This window comes from Amphibalanus amphitrite, unplaced genomic scaffold (genome assembly GCF_019059575.1).
Source record: "Amphibalanus amphitrite isolate SeventyFive unplaced genomic scaffold, NRLGWU_Aamphi_draft 000009F_arrow, whole genome shotgun sequence".
NCBI classification, from domain to species: domain Eukaryota; kingdom Metazoa; phylum Arthropoda; class Thecostraca; order Balanomorpha; family Balanidae; genus Amphibalanus; species Amphibalanus amphitrite.
The window spans coordinates 57,766-74,048 of record NW_024881505.1 but is presented as its reverse complement, the minus strand read 5'-3'; the positions used below and the strand labels follow the sequence as shown (position 1 = coordinate 74,048).

At 53.9% G+C, this 16,283-nt stretch overlaps 1 protein-coding gene across 2 annotated transcripts in view; it reads right to left on the bottom strand.

The window, feature by feature from the left end:
• The window catches only part of LOC122379733 (pro-interleukin-16-like), a 72,542-nt gene that overhangs the window by 17,252 nt on the left and 39,007 nt on the right, over positions 1–16,283 (bottom strand). Inside the window, exons 2-4 of one of the 2 annotated variants that reach the window (XM_043362141.1) lie at positions 5,506–8,496; positions 1,658–1,816; positions 360–488 (exon numbers count right to left, since the gene is read on the bottom strand). In XM_043362141.1, the coding sequence (XP_043218076.1) occupies positions 360–488; positions 1,658–1,816; positions 5,506–8,421 (3,204 nt within the window). In that variant the 5' untranslated portion in view covers positions 8,422–8,496. The remainder of the gene's footprint in view (positions 1–359; positions 489–1,657; positions 1,817–5,505; positions 8,497–16,283) is intronic. The other variant, XM_043362150.1, reaches the window with a different exon arrangement.

The window sequence follows — 16,283 nt, the reverse complement described above, 5'->3', positions numbered from 1 at the left end:
AGTCGCGGATTTAACCCGCGGGCCAAAGGACGTGTTTAATACGTTAGCTTGTTTTATTGTGATTGCAGTTTACCGGCAAGATGTGGGTTCGTAGACTCGTGCAGCCACAGCTTATCGACGCTGCTCCGTGATGATTGTGCGACGTGCGTGTTACCGGCTGAAAGTAATAAATTTGATCGTTTCTAACCGAAGGTCCGCGTGATCTTTCTCAGGGTATGTTTAGAGGGTAAGTGGCTGTATCTCTTCAGCGCCAACGCGCATCCAGTGTCCACTTCCAAGCAATCAGAAGTAGCCTGTAAACCCACAATCCTCACACCTGCCCGATACCCCGTCATGTCATTTAGCCGGTTCTGCCATACCTTGAGCGTGTTGAGGGCCTCGCGGTGGGTGGTGTTCTTCATCGACCGGCCATTGATGGAGATGACCCGGTCACCCTTCTGGATCCGACCGTCCCTGTCCGCCACCGAACCCCGGATTACCTTGTTCACCTGAAAACGGACGACGGTAGACGTTTAGTGATTGTAGATCAAAGCGTTGCGTGGACATGATAGCTAAATGTGTGCATGCTGAGCACTATCAGTATATAAGCACACTTCAACCTGTATGTAGAAAGTATCGTGATCAGAAGTGGCACAAGATAATGGAGGTTGAAGCTCAACATTCAACGGTTTGCCTCGAACGATGATGTTCGATCAAGTCCGTCGATGTCTATGGAATCGGTTCGGTTGTCAAGATTGTAGACGAAAACAAAACACGACAAGAGACAGGCGGGGCAAACACTGAGCACAGCACGATTGAACACAACACACGTCAGCTACACGGCGCGGTGCGGCGAATCTGGCGCTCGAGAGCTAGTCATAAACAACCGACCTGTTGTCGGCACAAACGGTATACACCGAGACACGCTTTAGCGCTAGATTTGGACGGTGATGCCAGTGTGAAACTGAGCATTGCATGCTTTACTGGACTGCACTGGCGATATCTAAAAGGGACCGTACTAGCCATCATAGCATTCATGCCCTTACTCAAAATGTCGCTGCACTGAAGGAGCATTTAGCAGTATAAGACAGATTTGAAGAAAACACGCCGTAATTTTTTCCATACATTATGTACTGCATCTCAACACGAATTAAATAATTCAATGTTGGGTCTTTCTGTATTTAAGCTGGCGAGGCCCTTCAGGCCGGTTCCATCGACTCAGCGTTATCTCGCGTCGCACCGAAATCCATTCGCATCCCACCAAGATATCCCCGCCTCCTAAAATCTCCCCGCCTCCTGTCGAGATTTCCCCGTGAACCGATATCGAGATTGCCCCGCCCCTACCGATGTCTCCCGCTGCGTACCGATGCTTCACGCCCCCACCGAAATCCCACCGCCACCCACAGAACTATCCCCGCCTCTTATTGATCTCCCCGCCTCCTGTCGAGAGCTCCCCGCTTCCTACCGAAATTTCCTCGCCTTCTACCAATATCTCCCCGCCTTCCCGCCTCAACCAAGATCTCCCCGCCCCTACTGATATCCCCCCGCCCCTACCAAGATCCCCCGTCCTTACCGATATATCCCCGCCTCCTACCGATATCTCCCCGCCTCCCACTGATATCTCCCCGCCTCCCACTGATATCTCCCCGCCCCGTACCGAGATCTCCCCGCCCCGTACCGAGATCTCCTTGTTTTCGTAGTCGGCACCGCCGGCCAGCGTGATGCCGATGCTGCCACCCATCATCTCTCGGTGCACCACGGCCACGATAATCTCGTGCGATGGCGTGCCGGCCTCTTCCAGCGACTGGTTGGCCTCTTCGATCAGCTGCTGTAGCTCCTGGTGGCACAGAGAGCAGACGCGATGGTATTATCAAATCTAGAAATAAAGGCCAGCCCTACAGTACACATGATGGTAACATTGCAAAGTTCCGTGAGCATTGAGCCCTGAACAGTATAGGTAAGCAGGATTGGAAATTACTACATTTAGGTGCATTCGCGCTCGACCAGCACATGCATATAAGGGCCAGACAGCAAGCAGTTCGCCGCTTCGCGCTGTTCAGCTCGCGTTCAACAATGCTGCATCAACTGCGATCGAAAAACGGTTGTCTACCGATTCAGTGCAAATGACATGTTATCTGTGCCTAATACTTTGAAGTGAGCAATGCTAATGGCAGTGTATGTACGGCAGTCCAAATATAGTATGCTGGCAAGGAGCTGATATAAATGACAATACGTTAATCACAACACGCTGGCCTGGCTTCTATCATCAACGTGTAACTAGTAGTTGTAAAGATGGGTTCGCAGGGAACTTTGAGCCGAACGTTCATTCCATTAGGTATTATGTATTCCAATAGAATGACTGCCTTATTAGTGCCGCATGTCTTTTATGCCGCCATATGTGTTTTGATCCACCTCGCTGGCTGTGTGAAATTCAGTTTCACTTTTACTTTGGTTCAGCAATCTGCAAGCAGCTTGCAGCATTGTTATCAACCACAATCCTGCAAGAAATTGTCTTCTGTGCGCTGATGTCCGTTTGCAATGCACTGTGCAGCAAATCGTCGCACTGACTGCAGCAGCTCCCTTTGGAAGATCAGTGGCATCCTGCATTCCTAGGGAGTAGGGATCGACAACTGCGTTCGGCGGATTAACTCGTCCCTAACCGCTGCTCAGCCCATTGTCTCCGGGCGAATGCCGTACGTACTCAGCGTCTGTGACTGTACGAGTACTCCGCTAACAATGCCTGAGGAGCGGAGATTATCGGTTTGATGATCGCCTTACTGTCCTCTCTGAGGGAAGGCAATGACTGGCAGCTGACACCTTATTGAATTGATCTGTTTATTGTAAACTATTGCATTTTTGTGTGCATCCTCACGTTAATGAAGAAAGGTATCCCATGATAAATGAAAAGTTTCATAAAACAAACCATGCTGCAGTATAATGTATCCAAGAGAAGATGAGGTCTCAAACGACGGTCCAAAATTGCAGCCAGCATCCGCTTAGGATGGAATTCAGTGGAAGTGAAAGAAGATTTCTTGAATGTATGGACCATGGAGCTTAATTCCTGTCTGTCGGGAAGATTATGAAAATAGCAGCATGTCTGTATCTCATCAACCACCAGCTTTCACCTAGCACACCGGATAATTCGAGATTTACGTGGATAAAGAGGGTGATGGAATTGGCACTTCCCCACCTAGACTTGCACGAGATGTGGGCCAAGAAGTTAGGGAAATTCTAGCATTGTGGCTGTGACAAAATGCTGTGAGTGCCGAGTGCGAGAGAATATCCAGCGGTAGCAAGGGGCACCGGCACGCCCAATATCATTGCTCCAGTCCTTCTTCCTCAACTCATTACGTAGGCATAGGCATCTGTTCCCATTCGTTTTTTCACTTTTACCTTTTGCTCCGACCCGCTTCCTGAAAGCTTCCCGTTATTATTATCCACCGGCTCCCTGGCACTTCCTGCCAATTCCAGCTTGGTTCCTGCTCGGTCCCCGTCGGCAGCCGTGCCCCCTTGTAGCAGCTCCGATTACAGGCACGTCACAGCATAATTCAGCGCCGGCCGGGCCGTCACCTTATGTGGCCCGGTTCCCGGCGCGAGGGCAGGGCCCGCTCGGGAACCGGGCCGGGCTAACGACGCCTGCTCCGTGCCCGTAATGACCGGCAGCGGGGCGAGCGCGGTGGTCCGACGGCGGCCGCCGGCGCCCCCGCACCGCCGCCGGCGCCGGCCCCGTTCGCGGGGGGGGTCGCCGGCAGTCGGCGCCGCCTCTGGCCCGGATTGGTTAGTGCCGAGCCGCGGCTGCTGCCGCCGCCGCCGGGGCCGAACACCAAGGCTGGACGACCACGGCGGGCTGCACCAGACGGAGCGCAGACGACCTCTGGCCGATCGCGAGTGGGTGGCGGACCACGCGGAAATGGCCAGAATGGCAAACCATAGCATCGGTGCCAAATTAGTGTCAAAACATTACCTAAAGGGGCTCTCGTGGGTAGATTATCAGGAATATCCACAATGGCCTAACTTCCAGATTGATACGAAATGGTTTAGTGAATGTGCATATTTTTATGACACGATGGTCCACAAATTGGCTGTCTCATTGATTTCTGACCCGCTCCTTGAGAACTTGGTTCTAAACAGTTCTTTCTCATCATATTCTGTCGCGTCCAGTCACGCCGCCTTGTCCTGTCCTATCCTACTCGCGCGGCGGACTGTCACCTGTCACCACCTCCACCTGTCACCTGTCAGCCTGTCAGCCCACGGACCTGTCGCCGCTACCCCGGGGCCCGACACCGGACACCGGTCGACACGCCGGGGGCACTGTGGACCGCCTTACCGGCCGCCTGCAGCCGTCACATCACTCACGGCCTCTGACAGCGGCGTCACGTGGCGCAGGGGGCCGTGTCAGCGCCGCGTCAGCACCCTCTCGCCGGCTGACGGATGGGGTCGGGGCGGGACGGACACCGAGACGGACAGACTCCGTATGGGCTCAGAACGGACACAGAGACGACTCAAGACGGACACCGAGACGGACACCGAGACGGACACCGAGACGGAATCCGTATGGGTTCAGGACGAATACAGAGACGCTCGCTAAGGTGGACTCCAAGACGGGCACATAGACGCCGACACTGAGACGAACGCTGAAATAGTCACAGAGTCCGACCGTGGACGGATACAGAGACATCGAGACAGACCGAGACGGACACAGAGATGGATACGGACACCGAGACATACACCGTATTACGAGACGCGGACGGACAGCTGACAAAGAGACGGACTCCGGACGGATACAGAGGCAGACTAAGGCGTAGCAAGGTACCCACTCGAGGCGGGCCGATGCATCGTTTTGAAGCCGGATGGACATGGTGGGAGGGATTGGTTCTACTACGAACGGGAATTATCATGATCGGCAGTTGGCATATTGATGACAGAAGTGTCACGTGCCCATTAGCCATCAATTTCGCGTTCCAGGGATGTGGGAGATTTATAAACTTATTAACGAAATGGACCAGTGAAATAGAACTAATGCATGCAATATTTTCTTGTCAGCATGCAATATTATCTGGGCTTCATCACGATTTCCAGCGACGTAAAAGATACAAACACTCGCGCGGACTGCGGATATGCGGATCTTCATATCCACGGCTCGTGTTAGATAGTTATGCTATGCAATATGCATGCTTGTCCTAATGAAATCTTGGCTTATCTGGAGTGTTAAAAGACACACGCTATAAGCATTTATAACACTTACATCTGTGTAGTACGATATGGTGATTGATAAAATGACAGTAAGAACATGTAATGCAAATGAATTCAATGCAATGCAAATGTAAACATGTAATCATTCGTACTAGCAAAATATGACCGACTCGCTACAATGACGAGACAAGGTATGCTTGACATTGAAAGTAAGAGTCAAAAGAGCCAATCTGTTGAAGCCTATAAAAAGTTAAGTTTTGTAACTCATTTGCCATGGCACAAACTCCCACCAAGTGTCATTTCTGTAAATTACGGACTCCTTGTGAAACTCACGTGTGGAGAGATGAGGCTGGTGGACGAGGCCAGCGACGTGATGCTGCCGTAGTGCTCCCTGGCTGACGACCCCATCATCGCGGCCACCCCCGGGCCGTCCTCGCTGCCAGTCGAGTCCATCGAGGACATGCGTGCGTGGCACGTGCGCCCATCAGAACGCTCGAAGGCGCGCCGCAGGTCGCTGACGCTCAACACATGCCGAGAGCGGGCGTTTCGCTTCAGGTTGGCGGTCAGCATCTCCAGGAGGCTGCTGGTCGAGCCGCTGGGCGACTTGCCGCAGTCGAGAGAGTCCATGATGTTCTCCTGGCTGGATGAGGTGCTGATGGCGCCGCCGCCGGCAGACAGGAGGCCGCCGGCGGTCTCCAGGATACGCAGCTCCTGCTCACTCTCGACCCAGCTCTGCGGCCGAGAAGGCACATGCCCGCGCCGGTCCCGCAGCCGTGTCGGTGTGCTGCCACCGTAGCTGGGCGTGCTCAGCTTTCGGTCAATATCGGCCCGCTCACTCTCGATGCTGGGCCAGTTACGGTCGACCACATCCCGCACACTGGTGGGCGTTTCCTTAGAGAGAGCGGTGGAGGGAATGTGTTCAGCGAGGGATGATGTGGTGGTCACCGTCTCAAGGGTGCTGGATTCTTGTGTAATCGATTCATGAGAAACAGTTTCATTTGAAACTGTCTCTGACTCACGAGAAACAGTATTTCGGGATGCAGAATCATCTGAAGAGGAGTCAGTTGTGACACTTTCGCGAGAAACAGATTGGCATGTTGAAGTCTCTCGAGGAACGCTGTCACGAGGCACTGACTCGCGAGATATCGGATCCCGAATGATAACGTCTGGTCGGTCAGACCGGAGACTCGGGGACCGGCTGACGGAGGCGGACGAAGTTTCACTGATGTCGCTCATCATCTGCCAACGTTCTTTCAGAGACTTCACGCTGGCCTTGTTAGACTGCCGGAGTTTCGAAAGATCTCGCGACTCTCCGGCACATGGTCCAGTAACATTTGAGTCAGTGGTTGACGAAAATTTACGCCACGCAGCATCCTCCTGGATCTTTGGCGGTGAGCCGCTCACCCTTTCCGATCTCTCTTGCTGTGTTGCTGGACCTGGTGCCTTCAGAGACGGCGACCGGTTTCGCGACGGCTCACCGGCCGCCGCCTTCCTGATCTCTTCCTCCACGTCGAGTTCTTTGACCGGCGACGAGGCGTGTAGAGTGGACGTGCTGGCGCGGTGGTCGAAATCGAAGCTCCCGGCGCGGCTGCGCAGACCGCGTGATGTTGACGTCTCCTCCAGTGGCTCTGCGACCAACGTCAGCGTCGAGCTCCCAACATCCGTGTCGCTGTCAGCAGGCTGGATCCGAGCGGGTAGCCTGCGGCCTTCAAGTGGGCCCACGTCGTCGGAGATACGGCGGCGACTGTCTCCAGCACCGGCTGGGGGACGAGAGTTCAGTGAGCTGCTGCGCTGTAGTGGTTCCTTGGCTGGCGGGGTGCGCTGGAGGCCGGAGCGAGCCCCACCACGCGGCTCCTGCCGGCGGGAGGCAGTGTCGTGGGGTGTCGCCCGGGACAGCTCAATTGAAGAGCCACCCAAACGGGCAGATGAGGACACGGATCGGAAAGCGGAACCCGGTGACGAGTACACAGAGACGTTCTTGCGTTTGAAGGCCGGTGAGTAGGCTGGAAGGGTGGAAGAGGCATCGCCCTTCCAGGGTGGAGAGGTGAGGTGACGCGGCTCTGGGAGCTCTAGTCGCTCCGGGGTGGAGAGACGCGAGCGGTTCGGGGAGGCCACTGGACTCAGAAGACGAGCCGTGGGCTTGGCTAGAACGCGCAAGTCTTTGCTCTTGATCGCTGGCATGTCAGCGGGACCCCTCTTTGTAACATCTACTTTACTGGGTATAATCAAACCACGGAGCTTTGAGAAACTTTTCTTTCTTTCCTCCATGATTGAGTTGAGAGATGTCTTTCTGGGAAGATTGGCCGACTGGCTTTGGTGACCATAAGCTTTGCTCTGCATGCCGGCATAGCTATGTCTTTTCTCGGTGTGGCCCAGATCGAACAGACTCTGAGACCTTTCGTGGAGAGGGCTGTTACCCTCGTCTCCAGAGGACTCTGACCGAGCTGTGGATGATTCTCGTGAGTGAGACGGAGGGACAGGCAGGGAACATTGTGAGGAACAGGAAGAAGAGTCTGTGCCCGGCGATTGGTCTCCGTCTTTGCCACGCAAGCGCGTCAGGCTGCCGTACTTGTCCCCGGAGGGATCTGAGATCTTTTTGCGACGAACTACGTCGTCGCGGGAACGACAGCGCTGCGACTCGTTTCCTGTCAGCTTCAAGTCGGATTTTGACCGACCCTGACTCCTGCCCTGACTCAACCTGGAGCTATCCAGACTGGTCTCCCTTTCACAGCCCGCTTGAGAAGTCAGCAGGGTCCTGGACCCAGACAGACTCTCCTTGGATGGACTGGAGAATAGTGCGATTCTATCGCGCACGCTAGTCCCGCTCTTGGACTTCCTCAGGTCATGTTCTCCCATGACCCTGCTACGAAAATCCCCAGGACTTCCTCCGTCCCTCTCCACCATCGACTCAGACCTCTGACAACCTCTCCTTTGCGGGGAAGTCCCGAAGAACAGACCAGGCTCGTCAAGCAGCATTGTTCTGGACTGCGACTGCGACTCTCCTTTCTGATCAGCGTCGAGCCCGCTCCGTCCACCGTGACCAGTCGGGTCGCCAGGCGACGGTGTCTGTTCGCGATCACGGAACTCTGGCGGAAACTCGTGACCGTCCGGAGGAAGCCGGGTATCGGTCGGCGGGGGCGTCAGGCCGGTGGACAGAGAGTCGGGCCGCCGCCGCCGGCGACCGACCACCTCCTCAGACGGGGCGCAGTAGGCCAGCGAGTCGGGTCGCAGGCGGGACACGGTCGCCATCACCCGGCCGGCCCGCCGGCAGTCCGCAGAGAGGGCGGCTCAGGGTCGCCGCCCGGGTCCCGCAGCAGCTCGCACCTGCCGGCAACAGAGAACTCGCTTTAATATACGCTTCATGATTGCGTATGTTCCAGTTCCCGGACATATATCGCACTTTGACGCCCTGTAGCTGGCAGGTGCAGACTTAAAGGCTTATCATCATTCGTGCAACTTGATTGACATTTATTTGAACTAAATAACCGGTTTCCGACAGCAGTTCAACAATTCATAAACAACACAACACCGGTTTATTACGCACGTTATCTATCATGCTGACGTTCGATAATAACGATGGGAAGGAACATCACAACGTCAAGTAGGTACTCGTACCACCAAGCGCTTAGCTTAGCACTGTCGTACAGTTGATGTTTCGAACGCACTCAGTATGCAATAACAACAGCGTAGGCGGCTGATGACCGTGATCCTCACTAGAAGATCAAACACCTCACCGACTGTGGAACACGCTGATAGGTCAAGAACACAGGCACACACTTAGAGAGCCAGACAGCCCTTTTGGTTCTGTCAACGGCCCGCGATGTTGTGCAGGTCAAGCAGCTGGGCCCCGTCTGTTTACCAGCGCCGACCCAAACGACTGCATTAGGTGGGAACACAAAAACTGTCGGGAGCCGGCGGACGTTCAGCCAGGGGCCGGCACCGCACGTCCGGCGGTAAAAGGTGCGCCAGCCGGGGCATATTTATCTCAAGTCCGCCGGAGACGTTAAGGTGAACGAAGGTCAGAGGTTAGCTGGAACCGTATCTGGACGCGATTTATGGTCTGAAAACAAATTACTTTCCCGTCAGACACACGATCCTCCTACCACTCAGAGTGGAAATAGATGTATGTATGGCCTGTGCTGGGGCGGACCGAGTAGATAAGGATCTCAACATCTGACGCCGTGTTATTACACAGGCGAGCAAAAAGTAGAGAAAATGCGTCCAGGTTTTGTGATAACATCTCAGATGATATTCACTTATTGCTACATTGCTTTACATGGCACATGTTGACCATGGTTGCAATGCACTTGCATGACAACTTAACGCTCGGCGGATCCATTTCCTCATTAGATGGAATATGTTTTCGCTTTTTAAATTTTCATTTGTGACCGGACCGTATCGTCTCATAACGCACGAAAAAATTCAGGATCAAAGGTGGCCGCCACATTCTCTGGCCTGCGTATCCTCAGTCCCGTGGCCTGCCCCAGCTGCGATCTCGACCTTGACAAACTCTCTAAACCGATCCCTGTTCCATGTCAATGTTCCCGTGATGCAGCTCTGATAATCTCAGATGGCCTCATTACTTTTTTGTCTGTCGTCCGAGCTGGTAAGTTCACTTTCTTCTCCGTGTCTTATCAGTCCCATCGCCATCCGACCTTTTTCATTCATAGAAACTGGTTTGTCCCTGATCTTACACAGTATCGTGGTTTCCTGTCCAGCCATCAACTCCATCTCAAACTGTATTATTCGGTGCTCAAAATCACTCCAAACTATCGTCTTCATCCGTCGGAGGAACGGCGACTGTGTGCCGTCTATTTGTCGGCCTCCCCGGCTGGGGGCTGTATTGTCTCGGTCACGAGCCGGCTGACGCCACCGGCGCGGCGGCCACCTGTGACCTGGCGACCTCCAAACAGGCCAAACACAGGCCCAGAGTCACCCGACACACCACTGAGGCCCGGCGCCCATTCACAGCGGCGCAGCGGGACGGGGCCACCGCGACCGAGACCCACCCGTCACCCGCCGCTGTGACAGAATTGTCGCCTCTGTCCGACCCCTCAATGGAGAGGTCAGGGTCAACGGCTTCAGGTCGAGATGAAAAGCGGCAGCCGCCACTTGGGCCGCGAACGGGAGTGACGCGACGGGAGAGAGGGTTGACTGAGAGAGACGAGACGACAGGTGGTCAAATAAAGACAAGACGCCACGAACCTCAACTCATCGTCTTTAATTGGAAAGAGAAAGGTGCTGCAGAGGTCACACTGACTAAACAAACATGGCATTGTCTTGCAGCAGAAAGCCAGCTTGCATGTCTGCGCTGTCAGAACCAGTCGCGTAATAGAGGACGATTATGATTGAAAGGACCAAAATAACACCCAGCATAGCTGCTTAAGACTGATTTATGTTGAGATGTCAGTGTATCAACACGTCGTGCTGGCGGCTAATTCAAATGATGCATGAAATCCCCTTCATAAGCACTCGTGAGTGAAGGGAGTCGTAGCATTACCAAATGTCAACTGCACCTACCGAGATCTCTGCCACCGTCATCCCCGACATTTTAACCTCAGCCCCAAAACCTCGGACGTCATCGCCATTCGCCGCCATCATCAGCGTCATTCACGCTGCCGCTCCACGCCAGTTCGTCGCTCACAGGGTCTGGTGGCGTCATCAGTCTGGTGACGAGCAAACCAGTTCCGTCGTGGTGAGCAGCTGCTTCCCTGACACTAACGACTAGCTCTACAGTGGCTGCCTCACGCGCGGTTGTATGAGGCTGGGTCAGAGCGATCAACAGTCCGCTATGATCACTCAGCACCATTTCCAGTCATAGAGCGAGAGGACGGTACTCGAGGACGGAGCACCATGTCCAGCCGAGCCGGCCGATGACCGTTTCTCATCACTGGCGCCACAGCCGTGACCCCCGGCGGACCGGGGGCTTGCCGGTGCCGATACGCCACCGATAAGCCGTGTCGGGACCGGAGGACAGACAGGTGTGGCCGCCGCGGCAATATACGCTCTCCGCGGCGCTGTTGGCCACTGCAAACATAACCAGCTGGTGGCCAGATATGTCCACCGGCCGGCGTCACTCTGCCGTCGGTCCGGAGCCGGCAGAGCGGCAGCTAGTGCGCACCGTGACAGCTACCCATTGAAAGGCCATCCGGAAACACCTGCATCAGCATTCGCCGGAGAGCTGGACAGGCGTCCAGGAGGGTCGGTCTTATCGGACGATCGACATGCTACCCGGGCGCCGCAACGGCATCTCGGGAAGAGGCGTTCGGTAAATATGGATGCGCATATTGATACTGACGATAGCACCTGAAGTGGCGCTCAATGACATGTTACGGACGCGGTCCCCGACAAGAGAACAAGAACGATTCGCTCAGTACACTGATGGTGGGCCTTTTGCACGTAGCGGGTTGGCCACCAAACAATGTGCTGTTCCCAGAACTCAGCACAATGGGTATTGGCATAGTGCAAGTGCTATTTCAGAGGCCAAGCATCCGAAGTGTCCTTGAGAAGATATTTTGCCTAGAAAAGATCTTGTTGGTCACGTAATATGTTGCATATCCGCTAATCCTGTTGAGTGTGGGTCAAAGGACATTTTTTAAAGAGCTGCTCGAAGTAATGCTATAGGGATGTGATTTTCTTGTAAAGTGACTTTAGTGCATGGGCTTTTATATCTGATGTATGATCAAAGTAATCCAGGGCTTTTAGTGTGAGTGTCGAATGTGGGTATTAGTTTGTCACTGATGCGCAAAACAGGTTCACATGTGCCTACCCTATCAATCAAATAACTAGAGACCCCCACCAACTCTCGCCACAGTCTGCGAGTGACCAAATAGAGGCATGCCATCTTCCGAAATCCATGTAACAAGGAAAAGGTACTTCGAACATTTCGGCCTATATGCCACGCACGATGAGGGTATGTGGAAACATTCGGTAAAGCATCAGTATCAAATGAGCATGGGGCCCCTAATGTTGAGGTCATTTAAAATAATGGTGGTTGAAATGGCATTTGCATACCTGATGTTTGTATTATAGCTGCAGCCCCACAAATACCATCATGCACACATACATGTGCAACTTTCTCCAAATATATACAGAAGCCCATACATTGATCAAATGTCTGCCGACCGCAAATGGGCGGGTTGCTGCGTTCGGCGGCCGGCAGCCTCTCACAGAAGCGGAGCACGCTTCTGCCACCGTCATCATATCGACAGAGGAGGAGTGCCGCGAGGTCACTGGCGCAGGAACAAAGGTGCCGCCCCGCAGCGCGTGCCTCGTGTCAGTGGCACGTGCTCCCTGCTGCCGCAGCGGCCCCGGTGGACCCACCATCACTGGGGCGTCACTTGGAGCGTCACTGGGCCATCCTGCAGTGCCACTGGAGCGTCTCGCAGTGTCACTGGAGCGACATTGGACCATCCTGCAGTATCACTGGAGCGTCCCGCAGTGTCACTGCAGTGCCATGGCTCACGCTGACGTCAGTACCACTGGCAGCCACTGTCATACGCACGATGACGGAGAGATAGTCCGTTAGGGCGGCAGGGGTCGCGGCGGGGCGCCGCCGCGCTCCGCGCACGTGAGTAATGATACACGCACGGATAAGGCGCGACACGCAGCCGCGTTTGGTACGACTCGAGCTTGGTTCGTCTGTTGGATCTGGTTGGCTGGCAGCGACCGTCGCGCCTCATGCTTCAATCGGACATTGGAAGCTTCCAGTCAGGCCCGAACCGAATAGAATTGATTGTCATGGTAGCAAGGAGTGCCCGTCCAGATTGCACTCTGCATCTCAGTAATGCCTGTCACAGCCGTCCCGTTTTATCACAGAGAGCCGCCGCTCTGTTCGGGAGCTGGTGCCCGTGCAGAGGGGCGCTGCAGACCGTTGTCCATGGACGCCCCGGTCCGGTCACACAGAGTGGCGGCTCGAGGGGTGGTGGGGAGTGGTCTCTCTCACGGTGACCGGTGCAGCAGCAGCGGTCACGGCTTCTCACGGGATTGGAGGGGTGTAGGGATCGGGAGCGGATCGGTCGGCCTAGCAATCGCTGCTTGTTTTGTTATCATAGAGATTTGATTTATCGGCAAGGCTGCTGTAAAGCACACCTGGTATATCACGGTCACCATTGTTATTGTAGTATAAGCGTTTTAGTTTGATGTGTAGAATTACGTGCAACTTTTCCTCTCTTTGAGATGAAATTGCAGTTTCCGCGCGCTGTAGGTAAAGAGGGATAAAGAGCTGTAAAAATTAGCGTCGGAAATGCGGCGGCTCCGGTTTTGTCTTTGTTTGCCACGCGCCACGCCCATGCACTGACATTCGAGCCTTTGACTTATATCCTTATTTATCAGCACCTGTCAGGAAATACGAGAAACCGTTTCGTCCGTGGCAGGATAAGTCGAGAAACATGTTCTACATGCTCGTGTCCGTTTGAAACAAGCCTATCTATAAGCCCATCTCGGGGTATGTATTTCCTTCGCGCCACTGATTTATTGAATACATATCGTCGCCTTTCTGGGCTAGTTCAGTGAAGGAAATCGGTCGTGCGTTGTCCTGTAATCTCTCGGTTACAGTTACATCTAGCGAAGTGGTCGGATACGGCGAGCCCCTCCCCGCCGCCGACCCGAGCTGCCGCCAAGGTCGGGCGTGCCGCGGCTCGGTTATGCTGCGTGGTGTGCTAATCGGGCACATCTGTGAGAATTGTAACGGTTCGCCAGCGGTCCGTGCACGCTGTGCGAACCTCGCGCCAGGGGATGTCTCTGTCGTCTGCGATAGAGACAGAGACGTCTTCTGCCCGCGCACCATGTAGGGAGCGCTGTGCGTGCCAGCCGGGTGTCGCCGAGTGCGCGCGCTGGCCCGACGGCTGAGGGTGGACCAGCGGGGCTGTCGGGGTGCGCGCGCTCGCCCGACGTCTGAGGCTGGACCTGAGAGCCTCAGTCGACACCGGTGTGCGCTGAGAGATCTGTGGACTTCAGTGAGAGATCTACAGACGATATCAGAGGATGGCCAATGCTCCCCGGACACAGTGAAAAGTGGTAGCAGTCGGTCACTGTCAAGCGAGAGACGATCTCTTCTCTCGGTATTCCGTTCGTCTGCCCACAGAACGTCCGGCTCCGCGCTCAGCCCCGCTAGCTCTAAACCCGAGAAATTCTGCAGTGAAAAGCGTCACGAACAGAAGCCCATTGTCACATCATTGTGGTCAGCTCCGTCACAGATGGAAGCTCCTGTGGCCATCTCTGTCACAGAGCAATGGCTCCCAACTCAGTTTTAGTTCAGCGAACAGAAACTAACTTGTGCAGTATGCCGGCTATCGCTCCCCACTCGCACCTCAGTGAATCGGTCACGGTCAATACCAAGCAACCGTGTCGGTCAGGCTCAGTGATCAACCAGCCCAAGCCGTGAGGTGGCCAAACCGTGGCCAGGCCGGGCTGGGTCGCAGACGGACTGTGGTTAGTTCGAGCCGTGCAATCGTAAAGCCGTATAGGCCAAGTCGAGCCCTATCGCAGAGTAATGAAAATGGCCGAACTCGACGGAGATGAGCATGCCTCTCTAAAGACTGGGAGGCCACTGTCGTCTGTCGTGTTTTAGTTTTGGGTTCTGCAGCGCTGATTGTCACTGATAACCACCCACCAAATAGAGTACATACAACCGCAACATGACGCATAAGGCAAGCGAGCCGTCTTATCTTGCCGCCACCCCAATAACTTTTGATTGTCGCCATTTGTGAGTCATCTTTAAAAGTTCAATTCAACCGCCGATCGTGAGCAAGTCCATAAAAACTATTTAGGTTCATTAAAACAGTTTTGGAACGCTGAAATGAGCACCATTATCCTATTGAAGCCGTTTTGCGATTAGATATTATCAAATAACAGGGACGCGTACAAAAAAAAGACCGCCATCCGCCTAACACTAGTTGTGTTGCATCACGACACGTGACGTCACTGCACGAAATGTCGTATCGATGACGTCGGGTCACGCAACATCAGCTCCCGTCACACGGGGTCACGCCACATCACACGCAAGGAGCGCGAGTAGCACGCGACGTGTGATTAGTGCGCCGGTCAGAGTGACTAGCGTGTCAGGTAGCGTATGTTAATTATGGGTGACGGCTGTCTGTCGCACGTCACTTGTTCAGACTTCCAACCAGAAGGCTTTTATGTGGATTTCTTGTTCCGAATAATGGAACCTTGCCATTTAAAAATTAGTGTGAAAACTCGAGCTAATCGAGAAAAATGGATAGCTTTTTTTGAATTCAGCACACGAAACTTGTATTAGAACAGCTGAGAAATATCCAACCTTGGGAAAAATATATCAGCATGCCCACTCCAATGTGCCTATAAATGCATCAGTGTGTGAACTTTTATCCTTGACATAGTTCGAAAACTCGAGCTAATCGAGAAAAATGGACAGATTTTTCGGATTCAGCACACAAAACTTGTATAAAAATAGCTGAGAAACCTCCGACCTTTTGAAAAAAGTTTTGAAACGCAGGCCAGTGTTATCATTCTTTTGCCAACCAAAGGGACCGCTTGCCCCTCATCCACATATAAGATGCAATTTCCCCGGTGCATTTTGTCTGGAAAGTGGCCCTCACATCGGCTTGTTGCTCTGCCTAACGATCGTGATATTCATTCTGACATATCTTAGCATATCGTCACTGGAACCCCTGCGCAGTCCCTCATCTCCAGCCGGGGTACTGAAATCCGGCAAACGTCACATCGCCGGCCGTATGTGGCGCCATCCACATCCCATCAGCGTCCAATCGTATATCGATTCTCCATGGAGAGGAGCATGCAGAGGATTGACGTCCTCCCTTCCCCATCCCTGCCCGGTCTACCGGCCCAGCCGAGCCACCGAGACAGACATATTTGGCGCAGTGGTGCGGTGCAAGTCACCGGAACGTGACATCCAAGTGGCATAATCATGCGAGTTCACCAAACTGAATTCATAACACCGCGTGCACGTATGAATTCAGCGCCGACATAAAAGTTGGAGACCTGACGGCCGCCTGCATCTGAAATGTGTAGAGGATTGGAGCCGAACGCTCTCGCATGAATTGCATTTGATACAAATAATAATCGAAATAAAATGAAACGGCATACCCGTTGATATCAGAGAAAAAATGTGT